At 47.7% G+C, this 17717-nt stretch overlaps 1 protein-coding gene across 1 annotated transcript in view; it reads right to left on the reverse strand.

The window, feature by feature from the left end:
• The window catches only part of COL9A3 (collagen type IX alpha 3 chain), a 36456-nt gene that overhangs the window by 3496 nt on the left and 15243 nt on the right, over positions 1-17717 (reverse strand). Inside the window, exons 11-29 of the mRNA XM_071446740.1 lie at positions 17249-17305; positions 15944-15997; positions 15349-15402; positions 14956-15009; positions 14119-14172; positions 13143-13196; positions 12705-12758; positions 12369-12422; positions 11786-11839; positions 10659-10703; positions 9706-9759; positions 9285-9338; positions 6562-6615; positions 5686-5757; positions 2790-2825; positions 1502-1546; positions 1244-1276; positions 712-858; positions 295-349 (exon numbers count right to left, since the gene is read on the reverse strand). Coding sequence (XP_071302841.1) covers positions 295-349; positions 712-858; positions 1244-1276; positions 1502-1546; positions 2790-2825; positions 5686-5757; positions 6562-6615; positions 9285-9338; positions 9706-9759; positions 10659-10703; positions 11786-11839; positions 12369-12422; positions 12705-12758; positions 13143-13196; positions 14119-14172; positions 14956-15009; positions 15349-15402; positions 15944-15997; positions 17249-17305 — 1084 coding nt within the window. The remainder of the gene's footprint in view (positions 1-294; positions 350-711; positions 859-1243; positions 1277-1501; positions 1547-2789; positions 2826-5685; positions 5758-6561; positions 6616-9284; positions 9339-9705; positions 9760-10658; positions 10704-11785; positions 11840-12368; positions 12423-12704; positions 12759-13142; positions 13197-14118; positions 14173-14955; positions 15010-15348; positions 15403-15943; positions 15998-17248; positions 17306-17717) is intronic.

Below are 17717 nucleotides of genomic sequence, written 5' to 3' on the forward strand. Positions count from 1 at the left end.
GGTTAGGGCAGGAGGTCTCACACAACACTTGAGCCAAAGCTGCTTTCAGTGCATTTTGACCACTGCCATGATGAATCATTTAAAAATACTAATTTTAGAACACCAAAAGACATCCCCAACAAAGTGACCTCCTGAATACAACAAGGTGACCTCCTGAATAATTTCCTTACACTAAAGGCCAATGTAATTTTTTTTTCATATGAAGACAGAAAATTAACAAACCTCAGAAGCCATTTTATGTTCAGGACTTACTCATCTGGTAATTAAAGTCAGTTTTCTCTCAGTAATACTCACCATTTATCATTTCCCCACAGAGTTCTCTGATATGTTGTTCACTGGCCTCTTTGCCCTGCAGTTAACAGAATAATTTGTCTTTGTAGGAACGTCCTTATCAATAACCAGCCCTGGCAGAAGCTGCAGGACACAAAACACATTTCCAGGAGCTTGGGAAGCAGCACAAGGTCCTGCATGAAGAGCAGGGGCTTCTTTCCCCTCTTCAAAAGGTGACAGCTTCCCTTCAGAACTCTGCTGTACAAATGGCAGCAATTAATTTTAATGTCAGGCCAGATATTTAATCTGGGGTTTATTTGGCCTTATTTTTGCCTGCTAAAATGCAGGACCTTATTTTTTGGATAGCATCCAAAACCCCACAATCCATTCTTTTCCCTTCACGGGCTCCCTGGCTGTGCTGCAGAAGCAGCAGATACTTACAGGAGGCCCGGGTTTGCCTGTGATGCCAGGGACACCCCTCTCCCCCTGGTGACCCATGGGTCCTGGATGTCCTGGGATCCCTGGTGCTCCAGCTGTCCCATTAGGTCCTTGGACACCTTTTGGACCAAGTTCTCCTCTTTTTCCTGGCTGCAGTGAAGAATAAAAAAGACCAAAATGACTTAAAATGGAAGTCATGGTCCATTCTTTTCTGCTGGGGGTTATTTAAGACTTTCTTCAGGTTTCCTGAATGGATCTGGAGGATCAGATGCATTTCTTACATCCTAAGGGTGTTTCTGCATATATAGGCCATGATAAGAGGAGTCCTTGCTGCAGCAAAATTAACAAACAGATTTCAATATTTCTAATGCCAGAAATCACCATTTTTCTCATAGATTTTATAGCATGATAGTGAGGAAAGCCTGCTTCTAGGCAATGACACCAGAGCAGAGTTTATTCTATAGTTACAGAGGTGCAATGGTCATGCTTACTCCTAAACCCTTCAGGGCACAAGCCCCCAGGGTCTGACACTTACCTCTCCTTTTTGGCCAGGAGGTCCAAAGGGACCCTGTCAGAGAGAAAAGGGAAATAAGAAAGTGATTCATTCAGAAAATGCACATCTGAAGCCCAATCTCCCAAGCTGCTGTGATGTGTGCAAGGCTTGGGTTGCCCTCTTTTCACAGCAGGGCTGGGGATCTTGGGTGATGAATTCTGACTGACCACAGTGATCCATGGCTTTCTGCACTCATCTGTTCTTTGAGGAGTCAACTGTACTGAATTTGAGGACACCTACCAGCTCTCCTTTGTCACCTGGGAGGCCATCTGCTCCAGCAATGCCCTGAGAGAGAGAGCAGAGTTAACACAGCACCTACTGCTCCATCAAGGACCTGGATATATCCCCTGGGGTACCCTGGGGGCTCCAGCAAGGAGAAGTTCTCTCTTCCCAAAGCTGGGCTCCACAGAAGCTGCTCCCCTGCTGATGAGGGCAGCTGGAACAAGGCCTGGGTGCCCTTTGCCTCAAGCTGGGACCTGGATGAAAGGCTGAATTCATATGGGTGAGAAAAATGATGGGCTGGCCATGAAAGACATCCACAGGCATTCCTCAAGCAGGGAACCTGAATTTCAGCTCCCCCTGCTCTGTCTCACAAAAAACAAGGTTTGAAGCCACAGGAAGATACTGACTGTTCTCATGGCCTCCTGAGCAGGGTCCCAGCTTCATCCCACCCTCAAACTGCATGATCTCTTGGTGAGGAACATCCCTGCCACTGCTGGGACAGGAATGCAAGGGTGGCTAAAGCTCTGGTGACATCCCCTGTGCCAGCCCTTTGCTGCTCACCGCCACCAGCAGCAGCCTGAGCAATCTGAGCCTGCCTGGGTGCCACAAACCCCTGCAATCCCTGCCCAGGGCAGAGCTGGCTCAGCACAGGCTCTGCTGTTAGAGCAGATCATGAACATTGCTATGGACTCCATGGATTTCCAGGGGAAGTTTTCCAAGACAGAGATCAGGTTGGTCTTTCCCCTTAGCAACAAAACACAGAGCACACTGATGCTGGTGAACCAAACCAGCAAAGCTTGCTAGCAAAGCCCCACTTTCTGCAAGAACACAGCCATGCATTAATAAAAGCCATATATTTGATGAAAACTGGCCCAAAACTCACTGGTGAGATTAAACCAAGCATGGACCTTGAGCAGCAAAAAGTATAAGATGAAGCCAGTTCATTAGTGTGCCAGGCTTTGAGCTTAGGGTGAAATATCCTTCATCAGGCACATGCAGCTGAGCAAAAGCTGCACTTCTAAACTTAACTGGGGAGGAATTTGATGTGAGGAGCTCCTGCACAGGTCCTTGTGGCCACAAAACACCCAGGGAGGGCCTGGTGTTTGTGCCACAGCATTTTCATGAGTCCCCACTAGAACAGGCAACATCTGTGCCAATGCAGGGAAAATGGGACCAAAGAGGGGTTTGGTTTCTGCTGCAGAATATTTTCATTTGTGGAAGAAAAAGCCATTTGTGCTGTCAGAGGCTGTCTCTGAAATTTGGTTTAAATGCCTCTGCTAACAACAGCATGAAAGTTATCACTTACCTGGTTCCCCTTGGGACCAGGAGCACCAAGAGGACCCTGAAAATAAATAAGAGAAAGAAACAAATGAGCTCAAACTGTTACTTTCCTATGAATTTCTTGGTGTGGTCAGACACTCTCAGCAAGGGGTCAGAGTCTCCCAGCTGCCAAGTAAGAGGGTACAAATCTCATTGACACTTCCTAGAAATAAGAGGGGATTTAGGCACCCCTGCTAGCGCTGTGACACTCTCCACAGTCCCTGGTTTGTGTTGTGATGTGACAGGAGCTTGGATTTACTTGTGATATAAAACAGACAGGAATATTTTCATACCACAAGGGCAAAAAGCCAAGATGCTTTTTCAAGGCCTTATTAGACACTCAGTTTTCCTAGGATTTAGAATTAGGTGCTCCTGATTTAAAGATTAATGGAACAACATGGCCACAGGAATAAAATACATTTAGATGATGAACTGATTATCACCTCAGGAATGATCCAGGCAATTTGGAAAATCCTTTCATCTTTATCTACCTGACATTCACAGAGAGACATTTTCAGCTCTATTTGTGGCATTTCTGCTCCAGAGAGCAGAGCCAACAAGGAGTTCAGGAGAACCCCAGATTATTTTTCTCTGCTGCAAAATCAACATGTGAAATTCAGCCATTTTACCCTTCAAGCAAGATTTTTATAGCCCACTCATCAATCTGGCATCTGCAAACTGATCTTTTTTTTATTAACTAGATCTAGAGATGGCTCAGCAGAACAGAATCTTCAAGAAGAACAAACATACACAACAAGGACATTTTATTTTGGTCAATTCAAGCACTAAGTTAAAAAGAGGGAGGATTTCTATCAATGAAAAATAACTCAGAAAAACACACAATGGGATGTAGAAATGCAAGAGTGTCTAAAACTTTGTAACACCCATTTTATGTTTGCTGATGGCAAAAGCAACATATTCCTTTCTGAACATTTTAATCTAAATTTCATACCTCTGACTTCACAGAGGCTCCATGACAGTTTATGGCAATAAAACACAGTTCAGTCACCAAAGACCAAGCAAGGAACATTCCCTTAAGGAGAAGCTTAGCCCAGAGGATTTTCATTCTGAACTCCAATTCACTGCAGGAACAAGGAGCTCAGGACTGCCAGCCCCATGTCTTCAGACATTTCCTCTGATCAGCTCAACAAAACTCATGGTTTTGGCCAAGCATTCAGTGCTCCAGTAGGGAGCCCAGAGAGGCAATGCCCCAGGTGGCTGCTGGCATCCAGAATCCTCAGGAATTTGATCATAATAAAAACCCTTAGGAAAAATATTTGTCTATTGCTGCCTCAGTCAGCAGCAACAGCCAAGCCCTTCCCCTCCCCATGTCCCACCCCAGCAGGATGGTTGATGTATTTTATCTCAACACTGTTTTATATCTTACAGTCAGATGCACCACACCACTGGTATTTTCCATGCCAGCAAGCACATTGACTGAAATGCTGGTTTACATGCCTGACCAGCCAGTCCAAGGGCTGTGAAAAGCCTGTCAGTCCTCAGCTAGCTCAGGCATGAGGGGATTTCTCTTTTTCCACAGAAAAGTCTCAGTTGATGTCAGGAGAGTTTGATGAGTTGGCTGCAGCTGGGACAGGGTGATTGCAGGGGTGCTGTGTGTGCAGCTCTGCTCTTTATCCTGACCCAGGGCAGGTCTCTGGGTGCTCTGTGTGTCCCCAGCAGCACAGGCTGCTGGTTCAGGCTACAGAAACACAGCCTGAGGGTTTAGGGTGAGCCCAGCACCACCAGCATGGTCACCACTGAACCACCAAGGACCTCATCCACCCCTTGTTTGAACACCTCCAGGGATGGGGCTGTTCCATGGGCAGCCTGGCCCAATGCTTTGCAACCCTTTCTGGGGAAAAAAATCCTAATATCCAATCTAAACCTCCTCTGGTGCAGCTTGAGGCCATTTCCTCTCATTCTGAGCAACCAACAGTCACATCTCAGAGTAACTGCACTGAACTTCAGAGGCAGAAATAAAACCTAGATTAATTTTTACTGCTTTAAGCACAACATTTCCCCCTCCCTTGGCTTGGTGCAGCTCCCTGGGTGCCTCATGCAGGGGCCTCTTCCCCTCTGAATGTACATTTTTCACCAAAGCAAAGCCCTGAATGCAGCCAGGAGCCCCAGAGCTCCACAATAACGCTCCTGTTTCACACTTCCAGCCCACAGTCACTCCAAAAGGCTTTTTTAAACCTGCCTGGAGCCAGCACAGAAGGGCCATTGTGGAACCCCTGTGGTGCTGCAGCAGTTGCTTACACAGAAAGCAACTTAAAGCTTTTTTTTAAAAAAAAACTTTCACCTTAAAGTTGGGGAGGAAAGAGCTGGTGAACACATGGCTCCTGTTCTGCAAGCTCCCAAAATGCTGTTCACTTTGCCCTGATGGCTTCTTTCAAATGAGAATGAGCTCATTTAAATAAAAAGTCACATTTATTGTGAGGTGGGATGCCCCAGGTGTTTTGCTGTTCAGAAAGAAAAGTCACTGATAAAACTGTAATAATAAAAAAAAAACCAAAACAAACCCAGAGAGTCTAATCAAGCATCTGAGTAACAAAAATTCATGAATTCATGAATCTGTGCTCCTGGGGAGCAAGGCTTTGGTGGAACCAGTGTAAGGAACGGGTGAAAATCCAAAACATTCTGTATTTTGGCCAGGATAGGGCCTGGAAGTTGCTTTTAAACAATCCACCCTGTCTGAAAATAGTGTGAGTTTCTGGAGCGGGACAGAAACCAGGAACAGAGGGGACAGCACACACGAGTCCTGCTCCTCAGGGACAGCCTCAGGGACACCCAACACCCATCAGCTACACCAGGTTTTGGTGCCCATTGCCCTGTAAATCCCCACCCCAAGCAGGAAGGGCTCCCAGGAGTGCTGTCCTTACCCTGTCTCCTGTCTCTCCACGGATCCCGGTCGGGCCAGGCAGGCCAGGCTCACCACTGGCACCTTTGGGCCCCTGTTGGGAAACAACAAAACCAAGCTGCAGCTCACAGTGCCAGGACCCCTGGAGTTCACCAGGCTCCATAGCATGGTCAGAAGGGTTATTTTTGGATGTCTCTCTCCCTTTTCCCCCAGGACCTGGGCACCACTTGTGTTGGTTGGTAGAGCTCATTCCAGCTTCTCCCCTGGCCCCAGGTCAGGCTCGTGCCGAGGTGCTCCAACCTTTGGCCTGGGTCTTTCATTATAAACCTCTTAAAATTAATAAACCTTCAATATCTGTGAGGCCACCAAGTGATGCCCCCCTCAGCCAGCGCCAGTGGGGAGTGGAGGCCCCACACCCTTGGAGGAGGGAGGAAGAAATGTTGGAGACCCCAGTGCAGCAAAAAAGGAGGAGGAATTCACTGAAGAAAAACAGGCAGAGAGTGGAGCAGATCAAGGAGAAACTGAGGTGTCTTTACAAAGATCAAAAAGCCATAAAAACTTTAAAATTCAGCTTGTTCCACCACCTGCCACAGGCTGGGACACCTTCCACAGACCAGGCTGGCCTTGGACCCCTCCAGGGATGGGGCAGCCACAGCTGCTCCCAGGGAAAAGGCTCAAAACCCAACCCCTCCCTCTGCCAACAAACACTAAATATAAATTTCTCCTGCAGGCAGCTTATCTGGCCTTTTGCCCTTTCTACCGCCCGTGGCAATGAAGGTGTCACACTGGTTCTGGCAAATGGAAAGAGATTTATTTCCTTCCCTCGTTGCCATCACCCAAGTGTCTGAGAGAGCACTGCCCTGCCAAAACACCACGAGGACCCCTCTGTGACACTGACCTGGAAACCTCGGACACCACGGGCTCCTATGGGGCCTTGGAGGCCAAGAGGTCCCTGCAAAGAGAGAGATCAGCTTTGGTAAGTGTGGGGGTACCAGCTGTGGGTTTTTCTGGGTCTGGATTGAAGGCACTTGAGACAGTAGTTCGTGTTCAGACTCAGGTGTTGATTATTTCCTATCAGTAAAACAGTCTCACTACTGTGAGTTGGGCAGCTTTTCATTAAAGGCACAAAATGGCCAACAATCTCTTGGTACAAGGACTTTTCAGACTCAACTATCCAATTAAGAGCTGACACCTGGATTATTTTCCCTTTTAACCCAATAACTTATCCCACAGAGCCCACAATGCAGACTTTCCTGCCCAATTACAAAATGACAAACAAACCCATGGAGAAGGAGGAAGAAGAAGCATGAAGAAGAAGCCCAGGATGACACCCTGTGCCCTTCATTTTGCTTCCATCCACAACACACCAAAAACCCCAAAACCTCAATTTCTCACCAAGTGATTCACCTGCACTACTCTCTATAACCTATTTCACACTTTTGTGGGTTCCAGTCTATCTTGAATCTGGGAAACTTTCTCCATGGATGAGGGTCAAAGTCAGTGCTGCCCTGAGGGTCAGGGCACCCCAGAGCAGACACAGAAATATTCCCTGTGGTGCCCTGGGTTTGCCCAGGTAGAACACAGGTAGGGAGAACATTTGGGGCCAGGTGAGTCAGCTGTGTCACTGACCTGCAGAGTGGGCACTTCTGTGCTGCTGAACCCCTGCAAAGTTGGTTTGGAGTTTGCTGAGCTTTGTTAACTGCACTGTTGTTAACAGAAAGGCTTATTTGGATAATCAGTGCCCAAAAACATACTGTGCTCACCAGGAGTAGAGATCAGGGACAGCAAGGAGTGGCAGCATGACAGAGCACAGACAATGTCCATTAGAGGAATCTGCTGTCCCAGGGTCATGCTTTTAATTGATTGCAAGGAACTGCTGCAAAACACGAGCTGCAGGCCCTTGGAAATGAAAAATGGCAATTGCCTCCATTTGCTTGGGCATCCTTGGTTCCAGCAATGCACAAAAAGGCAGCACTTTATGCTGCCAGGGCTTTTAAAAGCTCACCAGACAGAACATGAACATTGCCATTAGGAGTCTCTATTGCTTTCTCCTGAGAAAAAAATCACATATCCAATAAAGATCTTGGATGAAAAAAAAAAAAAAAGTAATTTAGGCATTTAACTCTCATTTTGTAAACTGTCTTCTTGAAATAGATGCCTTCAGCAAGCTTCTGTCACGAGGCAGGGCTGCAGCTTTGGCTCCTTTCTGCCATCCCTGCTGGGTGGAGCATTCAGGGACACAAATAAACCCCAGACTGGCCACTGACATAAAGCAGCATCAGCCTCAAAAAGCTGAACAACTGCTCAGGTATTTTTGTGGTTACTGCTTTCCACTTTGCTTTCTGCTTGTAATTCAGTAAGGAACTTTAAAAGTTATAAATACAAAGCTTTAGGGAAGCTAAAGGGAAGCTAGGGAAAAGCTTTTTGAGTTAAATTGCATCAAAAATGACTCTGCTGAGCTGCTGATGGGAGCTGGAGGGACCTGACAGGTTCTGAGAAACCCTTGGTACTCAGAGCTAAAAAAACCATAATTATTTTGGGCCAAACAGCCTCAACACTGGAAAAATCCTGCACCTCTCTTGGAGCAGCCCACTCTTAACAAATAAATTATGATTCTAATAAAACAAATCAGAAATGAGAAGCCCTGGTTAGACATAACCATGGGTTCAGCTGCAACAGCACCCCTGTCAAAACTCTGCACCAACACAATCAGCTCAACTGCTTTTGCTTTTTGGCTGCAATAATGTGGTACCTTTTGTGAGGCCAGCCACTCTGCTGAAAAATTGCAGACATAAAAGCAAACATTATTAATACAGTTTATTTCTAAAGCTGATTTCCCTCTCCTTGGAAGTGAAAGCAGAAGCTGCTCACAAACAATAAATCATGCAGTTCAATTTCTTCCAAGTGGCACGTACCAGAAATCATATTAGACTTGCTGTAGGCTCCTGGATTTCAAAATGAGATTAAGATGGGAAAAAAAAAGGAAAGGAAAAAAACCAACAAAACCACTAGAAGATCAGATCCAACCCCAATAGCAGCAATGGCTGGGGAGTGACAAGATGAAAAAGTACCCAAGCATTTTCAGTAGTGGGATCAAAATCGGGGTTTTACCCTCCTGATATTATTTGTTATCATCTCTGCTACTGAGCAGGGACTCCATGCAGTTATTCCCAGTTTTGTTCTATCTGTGGCTTCAGGTTTTGCAGGGAGTCCCTCTGCACTGCTGCAAGGAAGGGGATGCAGGACTGGGGAGGATTTCAGGTGCCATGTGCTGGTGGCAAAGTCCTTTGTGAAAGCTTCACTAATGCCTCACTCCAGCACGGGCAGCACCTTCCTGTTCCTGTGCAAGGAGGGCCTTGCTGACTGTGCAGCCTCTCTGCAGCTCCACAAACCTCCTGGCAGCTGCAGCTTGCTCTGCCAAGGGAAATGGGAGGGATCCCTTGGCATTTGCACGGAGCTGTCAGTGAGAGCAGGACCTGGCCCAGCCTGGGGAGGAATTTCTCTGCTGCCAAAGCTCCCCAGAGACTCCACTGAGAGAGAAAGTGGCTTTGTCCTGAGAGTGACCCCCCATCCCAGCCCTGTTTTGGCACCTCTCTGGTTCACAGCCAGCTCTGTACTTACAGTTGCTCCTCTGGGTCCTGGCAGACCTCTCTCACCAGGGACGCCAACGTCGCCCTGGCAGGGACACCAAAGTCAGCTGTGACACTCAGGAGGCACAAATCCACCCTTCCCAGCCCTCTGGGACACATTCCTGCATCCCAGGCTGCTCAGTGCCCGACTCCTGCCCCACTGGCCCCTCTGCCAGCCCACTGCTGGGGGTTTTGCCCAGTACCAGTTCCCAGCACCCTGCCCAGCCAGCTCAGTGCTCCCTGGGAGCTCCACAGCACTGTGGAATGCCTGGAGTGCTCAGTCCCCTGGCACTGCAGGTGCTGCATCACTGGGAGATTTATTCATGCAAGGAAGCAGCACATGAACTCCAGCTCCCCAGTTGGGTTGAAAACTCTCCAGCAGGGCCATGGTCAGTGGGAATGGGGGCACTTACAGGGATGCCAGGCTCTCCAGAGGGACCTGCCTCTCCCATCTCTCCAGGGCTGCCCTGCAGAGCACAAAGCAAACACTCAGTGAGGGCAGCACTTCAGGGAGTCATTTCTGTCCTGCCCGAAGCAACAATGGGAGAGGGAGTTAAAACCTGGATCAGGGAATAAAAACAGCTTTGAACTTTTACAGATTTAAGGCAAAACTCGCAGCACCAGAGGGCAGGTGAGCTGCACACTCTCTCCTGGCACCAGGGGCCCTGCCAGCCCCAGGCAGTGTCCCCATGTCCCACAGCATGCCAGGACATCCCATCCCATCCCATCCCATCCCATCCCATCCCATCCCATCCCATCCCATCCCATCCCATCCCATCCCATCCCATCCCATCCCATCCCCTCCTGCACCCCCTTCACAGCAGCAGGAGATTCCTGCCCCACCTTCCTGCAGCTTGCTCTCCTCCCTGAGGATCAGCAGCAATAATGATGCAGAGGGAAAAATTCATAAAGGAGAGGGACAGGGGAAGAAAAGACACCTCTGAGAGCAGCTTTGTGCTGGACTGCTTTGGTGTGCCTGAGGCTTTCTTTTATCTCACAGGTAGGTGTCAATCTAAAGCTCCATGGAAGGTTTTTTCCTGAGGTGAGGGAAAATCTGCAGAAGGCAAGATGAGCTCATTCTGCTCCTGCTGGTGCTCAGCCTTTTGATTCCCAAAGACCAAACCTCCTCCTGGGACTCTGACAAAAGGATGAGGTTTACTAAACCACTGATGACTCTCCTGTGGATCTGCTGTGTCTTTACTGAGCCAGGTGCCAGCCCAGTTATTTTACCTAATTCCAGCTCTTCAGCCCCATCAGAAATACAGAAACCATCACTTTGGGGTAAGTCCTCCCAGTCCCCCAAGGATAAAAAGTCTTGCTGTGACCAGTTTCCCCACAGACCCCATCATTAGAGAGATTCACTTACTGGTTCACCCTTTGAGCCTTTAATACCTGCTCTTCCAGGCAGACCCTGAAAAAAATCATATTAAAGCAATGTCAGAAGAAGTGAAGTTATTAAATTTGTTATTCTGGTCTGATTTGACACACAAGGAGCGGCCTTTGCTTGAAGCAATGGAAGGTTTAGACTTCTGCAGCTTTCACTGTGAAAATTATGATTTCAATGTCTCTCTAGCTGCCTCTGCAGTTCCATGAACACGAATCCTTGGCATGAGAGCAAAGAGCAGGGATGTACAAATGGACCAGCAGCAGCAACGTTTTGCACTGCAGAAACCTCTCTCCAGAGGAGTTCAAAATATTCTGCAAATGCAGGAAGAAAGGAATACTTGATCTCTTTTAAATAGTTGGAAGTCTGGAGAGATGAAACATTTTGCCAATAAGCAAGGAGTGAGGCAGGGACAGAACTCAGGATATTACACCCCAGACCTTACCTCCCTCCATAAGGGATGCACATCAGTGGGATGTGAAAGAGAAAACCCCTCTCAAGTTTAGATTTCAAAGAGTCAGAGAAGCCAACAGGCAGGGAATTACTGTGAGCTGCTACTCCAGGTGTTCTCCAGTCCTGTATGGCACACTCCTTCCCTGACCACATTCACAGGGGTCTGAGGATGAGGGAAGAGATGAGGATCTGACTCCATGTTTCAAAAGGTTTGATTCATTATTTTATGATATATATTATATTAAAACTATACTAAAAGAATAGAAAAAAATGATTTCATCAGGAGGCTGGCTAAGAATAGAAAAAGAAAAGAATGAATAACAAAAGCTTGTGGCTTAGACAGAGAGTCTGAGCCAGCTGGGCTGTGATTGGCCATTAATTAGAAACAACCACATGGGCCAATCCCAGATGCACCTGTTGCATTCCACAGCAGCAGATAACCATTGGTTACATTTTGTTCCTGAGGCCTCTCAGCTTCTCAGGGGGAAAAATCCTAAAGAAAGGATTTTTCATAAAAGATGTCAGTGACACATTTCCTCTTGGCTCAACTAGAGCTCCTTGTGAAACAGCCCACAGAAGGACCCTGCCCTGTCCCCAGGAGGATCCCTGCAGGCACACTGAGCCCCCAGAGGTGGCAGGTCCTGCTCCATACTCACGGGAAGTCCATTTGGCCCCTTCTCTCCAGGAGCACCCACGGGAGCTGCGTCACCCTGTGGATAGGGACAGGTTAGGAGGGATCCTCCAGCACAGGGAATGGCCTGGCACAGGCAGGGGACACATTCCCACACAGGCATTTGGACTTTTCTCCTTCCCTGTATGCACAGGAGCAAGAGCTGATGTGTCCACAGGAGCTCCCAGAGTTTCCCTGCTCCCTGCAGCTCATGTCCAACATTCCTGCAGGAGCTCTGCTCAGGAACCAGGCAACCAGCACCTGACAGCACCTTGTCCCCAGGCCATTGAAATCAGCTCTGTCAAGGCATCTCTGAGGGCCTGGAGCCAGCCAGCAGGAACCACTGAACCCAGGGGCACAGCTGAGCTTTCATCGTTTGTGCACCTCCCTTCTCTAGGGAGTTCCCTCGGGATTAGCTAACAGGAGAATTTCACTCCCCTCACTAGTGACAATATCAGAAAACCCTTTAGAAGGAGAAGCTTTCCAGCCAAGCTTCCTGAGGAGCACTGCAGCCCTGCAGGCCCAGTCTGAGGAAGCCTCCCTGCAGTGTGAAGCAGGACTTTACAAACCTTCTCACCATCGAGTCCGGGAGCTCCGTCCCGCCCGTCCTTGCCAGGCATCCCCTGCAACCATGGACAGCACAGCTTTAGGTCAGAGGAGGCTCTGTGGTTTGCAAAATTCACATCAAAGAAGCTTTTGGCAACGAGTCCAGCTCCAGTTGTGCTGGGGGATTTTCATTAGCAGCAGTACAACTGTGGCTTAGCCCAGCTGGGCTTGCACAGAGAGCGCAGAGCAGGAGTCTGACAGCAAAGAGGGCAAGAAGCAGATTTTTGCCTGCTCTGTTTGATCTCCTCATCTGCAAGCAAGACAAACAGCAGGACCTGCCTCCTGCTTAACTGACTTACAGGTTCTCCTATGAGCCCACGAGCCCCTGGGTTTCCTTTTGGTCCAGGTTTACCCTAGAAAACAACAATAAATCCTGAATGAATTAACATGAAAAACAGTCAATGAAGACAACACTCAAATTCTGTAGGGACATTTCATTCCATTTCAGCTGGGTCCTCTCTGTCCACAAAAGTTTGGAGGCTGTTTTGGGACACAGCAGGAAACCAACCCAGTTCTGGATGCAACACCTGGGAAGATGCTTGATCATTTCAAGGGATGGAAATGTAAGATGTGCTCCAGGCTGTAGCAGCACTTGGACACCTTAAACATCTCATTTTTGAGATGATGCTTCCATCCCTTTCAAGCAAATGAAGGGAGCACAAGCCAGAATAAACCCGTGGAACAGTCCTGGCCTGAGCAAAGGGAGTTTGGAGCAAAGGGAGTTTGGCTGCACTTACAGTGTCACCCTTGGGCCCCCGGAATCCCTGAGGTCCTTTGCTCCCTTGGTCTCCCTGTGACAGAGGAGGAAAAGCCATTAAGCATCTTCATCACACAATGGCAGAGATTGCTGCTTTGGGAGTGAAATGAGGAGGGTTTTGTGCTGTTTGCTTTGGTTTTTGTGCTGTTTGCTTTGGGTTTTGTGCTGTTTGCTGGTGTCAGCAGAGGTGTGAGCACACACAGTCCCCCGAGAGCTGGGCTGCACTTTCTCAGTGACTCCCCAGTTCCTGACACACCTTCTGCAGCAGGGACCTTTTCCCAGTTCCTGACACACCTTCTGCAGCAGGGACCTTGCCAGCAATCCCTCAGGACAGGGACCATCTTCCCCTTCATTTAATGAAGCAATTTCTTTAAGCAGAAACAGAGTGGGAGAAAAGCTCTAATATTTACTGTCTAGGTCCTGCTGGGTGTAATGAAAGGTTTGCTGAGAAAGCACCTCATTTTGTTTTAGTTTGGATGAATTTCTTCTATAATTGCAAGACTAGGGAGGAGTCCCCAGAGGGTGGTGCTGCAGAAGGATGGGGATTTCATCTTCAACACACAGTTATTCCTGCTTGGAGCAAAAATCCTTGAGAGCTGTGGGCACCTGGGAACAGAGCAGGCTCAAGGGATGTAAGCTCACAAAAGGGCTGATTCTTCCTCCAAAAGTAATGGATATTCCCTTCTCCAAGGCTTGCCCACAGCTGCTGGTGCTCAAGGAAGGGCAGTGAAGGACAGAGAGCAATGGAAATGTGGTGAACTTATTCTGGTGTGGGGCATGGCAAAGGGAGAGACATCGTGAGGTCTAGGACAGGTAAATTAACATTGCTCTGAGTGGAGGGAAAGGGAAAAGGGAATAATCTGCTGGAGGTGGCCAGCACAGCCTCTGCTCACTGGCAGGAGGAATAAACAAACAGGCTGTGGAAGGCAGGGCCACAGAGAGCCTGGGATACATACAGCTCTGCCTGGAGGTCCTGGGATTCCAGGTGGGCCCCTGAATCCAATGTCACCCTGCAGAGGACAGACAGACAGACAGACAGACAGACAGACATCATTGTGAGCCTGGGCTTGGCAGAGGGTGAAGTAACAGAATCCCCACCTTGTACCACAGAAAACACAAAAGCCCTGGAAAGACAACCCTGATTCTCCTGCTGCTTTGCAGGACAGACTGCAAAAAATCCCACCCTGACCAAAGGGTTTTAGTCTGGATCTCCCCACCTTTGTATCTCTGACACACTGACAGCATTCATGACCTTGCTATCTTGATAACACTCTCACTCCTAAATAAATGCATGACTTCATCCAATTCAAAACCATTCAGCCTCTGGGCTGCTGGTCAAGGGACTGTGACAAGAATCCAAAACCTCAATGAGCTGGAGATTGACCCTGTTCTCACTGAGGAGCCTTTTTGTGTCCTGAAAACCTTTGTCTGGCTTTTTCTTATGAAGAGACAGACAGAAAGTGAAATGTTCATGAAATATTTATCTTTTTTTTGGGGGTGGTTTTTTTTGCTGTTGTTTTTTTTTTTTTTCCAAGATTCTATAGCACTGTCAGTGCTGCCCTTTGGTTGGAATGACTCAGTCTGGCTGGGGCTGACCCTGCCAGTCCCTTGGGTGTGTGAATTCCTGACTTGGGGAGGCTGTTCTGATGGAGGGGCTGCAGGGAACACACCACACTTTATACCTTTAGGAGTTTCCCAGTGGGATTCAGTAAGGACAAGTGCCACTGGCACCTGTCAAAAGAGAAACTGGTGGTGGAGAGGAAAAGAAAAAAAAATCACAAGTTTTTTCTTACTCTGTCGCCAGCTGGACCCATTGGACCAGGGAGGCCTCTCAGTCCTCTTGGGCCCTAATTAAGGAAACAAATCAATTCAAACTCAGTCACTGTTTGTGTAACCAAGGTGACTCCACAGGACATGGCCATGGGAGAGGAAGGGAAGGGAAGGGAAGGGAAGGGAAGGGAAGGGAAGGGAAGGGAAGGGAAGGGAAGGGAAGGGAAGGGAAGGGAAGGGAAGGGAAGGGAAGGGAAGAGAAGAGAAGAGAAGAGAAGAGAAGAGAAGAGAAGAGAAGAGAAGAGAAGAGAAGAGAAGAGAAGAGAAGAGAAGAGAAGAGAAGAGAAGAGAAGAGAAGAGAAGAGAAGAGAAGAGAAGAGAAGAGAAGAGAAGAGAAGAGAAGAGAATGGAGTTACCTGCAGGCCAACACCGCCGGGAATCCCTGGAGGGCCGGGAGGGCCAGGGTTACCCTGGGACAGAAAAATCAATCAGACAGAAGGAGGGACAGCAGGAGCCTGCAAACACAGCCAGGGACAGCCCCATCTTATTCCTCCTTGAGCTCCCTCCCTCTCTCCCTCCCTCCCAGATTTCTCTTCAGAATTTGTTTCTACATTATGGACAATTTCTATGTGCAAGAGCATTCAGATCAGACAGGAACTCATCCAAGTGATTAGAGCAGGAATTTATCCAAGTGATTATCAGTCAGGAATTTATCCAAGTGATTAAAGAAGGGCTTTCCCTGAGCTGACATCCCTGCATGGCAGAGAATAGCTGTTAACTCAAACTGATCCTAACATGATGATCTTGGAAAGATGAATTTTCCTGGGGAGTCAGCACATGGTCCTACAGGGAGAGCAGTGGAACCCAAAGCACTTCAGCCAAAGTGACTGCTCCTTGTTCAGAAACAGCCTCCTTCCTCCCTGCCTCCTTAAAAAAAAAATCCATTATTTCTTTTTCAAGTTGTTATTAAAGAGAAAAATCCCCCCCTGTTACTTTTAAGTTTAAATGTACCTTTTCTCCTTGTTTTCCTACTTCACCAGGCTCCCCTTTGTGACCAGTGTGTCCCTAGAAATAAGAGTTAGGATTATTCACATCCCAGTAGAGTCTTGTTTTAAAATGAGATTTGGTGAGACAGCTGTGAAGCCTAAACCCCACCTCCCAAATGACTTTCAGGGAGAGCAGAGCTGTGAATGGAGATCCCTCCTGGGGGAGGCTGGCAGGTACCAGTGCCACAATTGATGCAGCTCCTGAAAATGCCCAGATTTGGTTTTCCAGAGTGCCTTGCACTAAGCTCATGGTCTGGATGCAACTCTCAAACACACATCAGGGACCAGAACTCAGCTCCCATCACCCCAGAAAATGGGGATGAGTCACTCCTGAGAACCCCATCCTGCATTTTTAACCTCCCTTTTTACATCATCTGTAACGTCTGCATCATCAAGCTTTCAAAGAAATCCACGTCCCACCGAGAGCTTTCACATAAGCTCTGACTCACTTCGTGTCTTGGCTCTGTTCCTGTGGCTGTGGGAGAGACCCAGGCTCATTCCAGCCATGGCAGATGTTATCCCTCACCACAACAAAGGTCCTGTGCACCACTTGCATCATGATTGGAGAGTTTCACTGGGCTTTCCATTGCATGAGCTATGAATTTTGAGCAGTTATCCCTAAACATTTTGTATTTGTAATGATATTTATGACTCAGTGCAGAACCCAAGCAGACAGGGAAAGTGGGAAAGGTCACTTCAGGAGGAATTGAGAGCATTTCCCAGGAGTTCTCCCACTCACTGCCAACTTCTAAATCCTGCTAAAAGAACTTGAATCACTTTTTACTTTGTCTCACTGCTGGAGTCCATAACTGCAAGGACATAGAGGGGACAGAGGAGGAGATGTTTCACTCCTGAGTGCTGAAAATTTGCATACCAGAGGCCAACAAAATAATTCTCTTTAAAATATTTAAACATAAATCTGCCTGCTGCTACACTGGCTATAAAAACAACAATTAAATTTTATTATATTAATTATGTAAGTTACATTTTACAGTTTAAGAGCTGGTGAGGTTTTTCCAGCTCTCAGCACCTGGTTCTTGAGGCAGCCCTGAATTGCTGCCCCTGTTTGTTCCTGTCCATCAGCTCTGCCCCAGTGGCCTTGCAGGGGTTTTTAATCTATGCCAAAGGTTCAATTTCATTTGTAGGAATAAATGCAAATGCATGGCCGCTTTAGGAGCTGTGGAGCCTACATGTAGGAGCTGTACATACAATTTAATAGTGGCGTTTATTTTGGGAGACAAATCTGGAATTGCAGGTGATGCTTCCTTACCTTGAAGCCTGGCATTCCTGGGGGGCCTGGGGGACCTGGTGGGCACAGAGCTGGGCACTGCAGGGAACAGAAACACTTTGGTTTAAGGGGCACACAGCACACCCAGGGGGGCTGGCTCCATCCAGGAGGTGAAAAAGTCATTTTGGATTTTGGGCTCTAAATTCACTAAATCTAATGGAATCACAGCATCATGGGTTGACCAACATTTCCCTATGGAACAGGGTCCTAGAAGTCCTGGTACCCCACAAAACAATGATTTATGAATGGCCTACTCCCCTCTGGACATGGACTGGGAGCCTTTCTGAAGGCTGACAGTGTCCACAGTCCAAAATGCTGAAGAACCCAGAGAAGCTGGATCAGTTTCTTTAAATCATTTGGACCACATTAAATCCTCTGCATTAACTGACCCCTATTGATTTCTTTTAGCCAACTCCTTAAAAGAAACAAGGACAGCATCAGAGTTAATTGA

The sequence above is a fragment of the Agelaius tricolor genome, unplaced genomic scaffold, assembly GCF_023055355.1.
Source record: "Agelaius tricolor isolate 1412-34295 unplaced genomic scaffold, bAgeTri1.0.p SCAF_23, whole genome shotgun sequence".
In the NCBI taxonomy this organism is placed as follows: Eukaryota; Metazoa; Chordata; class Aves; order Passeriformes; family Icteridae; genus Agelaius; species Agelaius tricolor.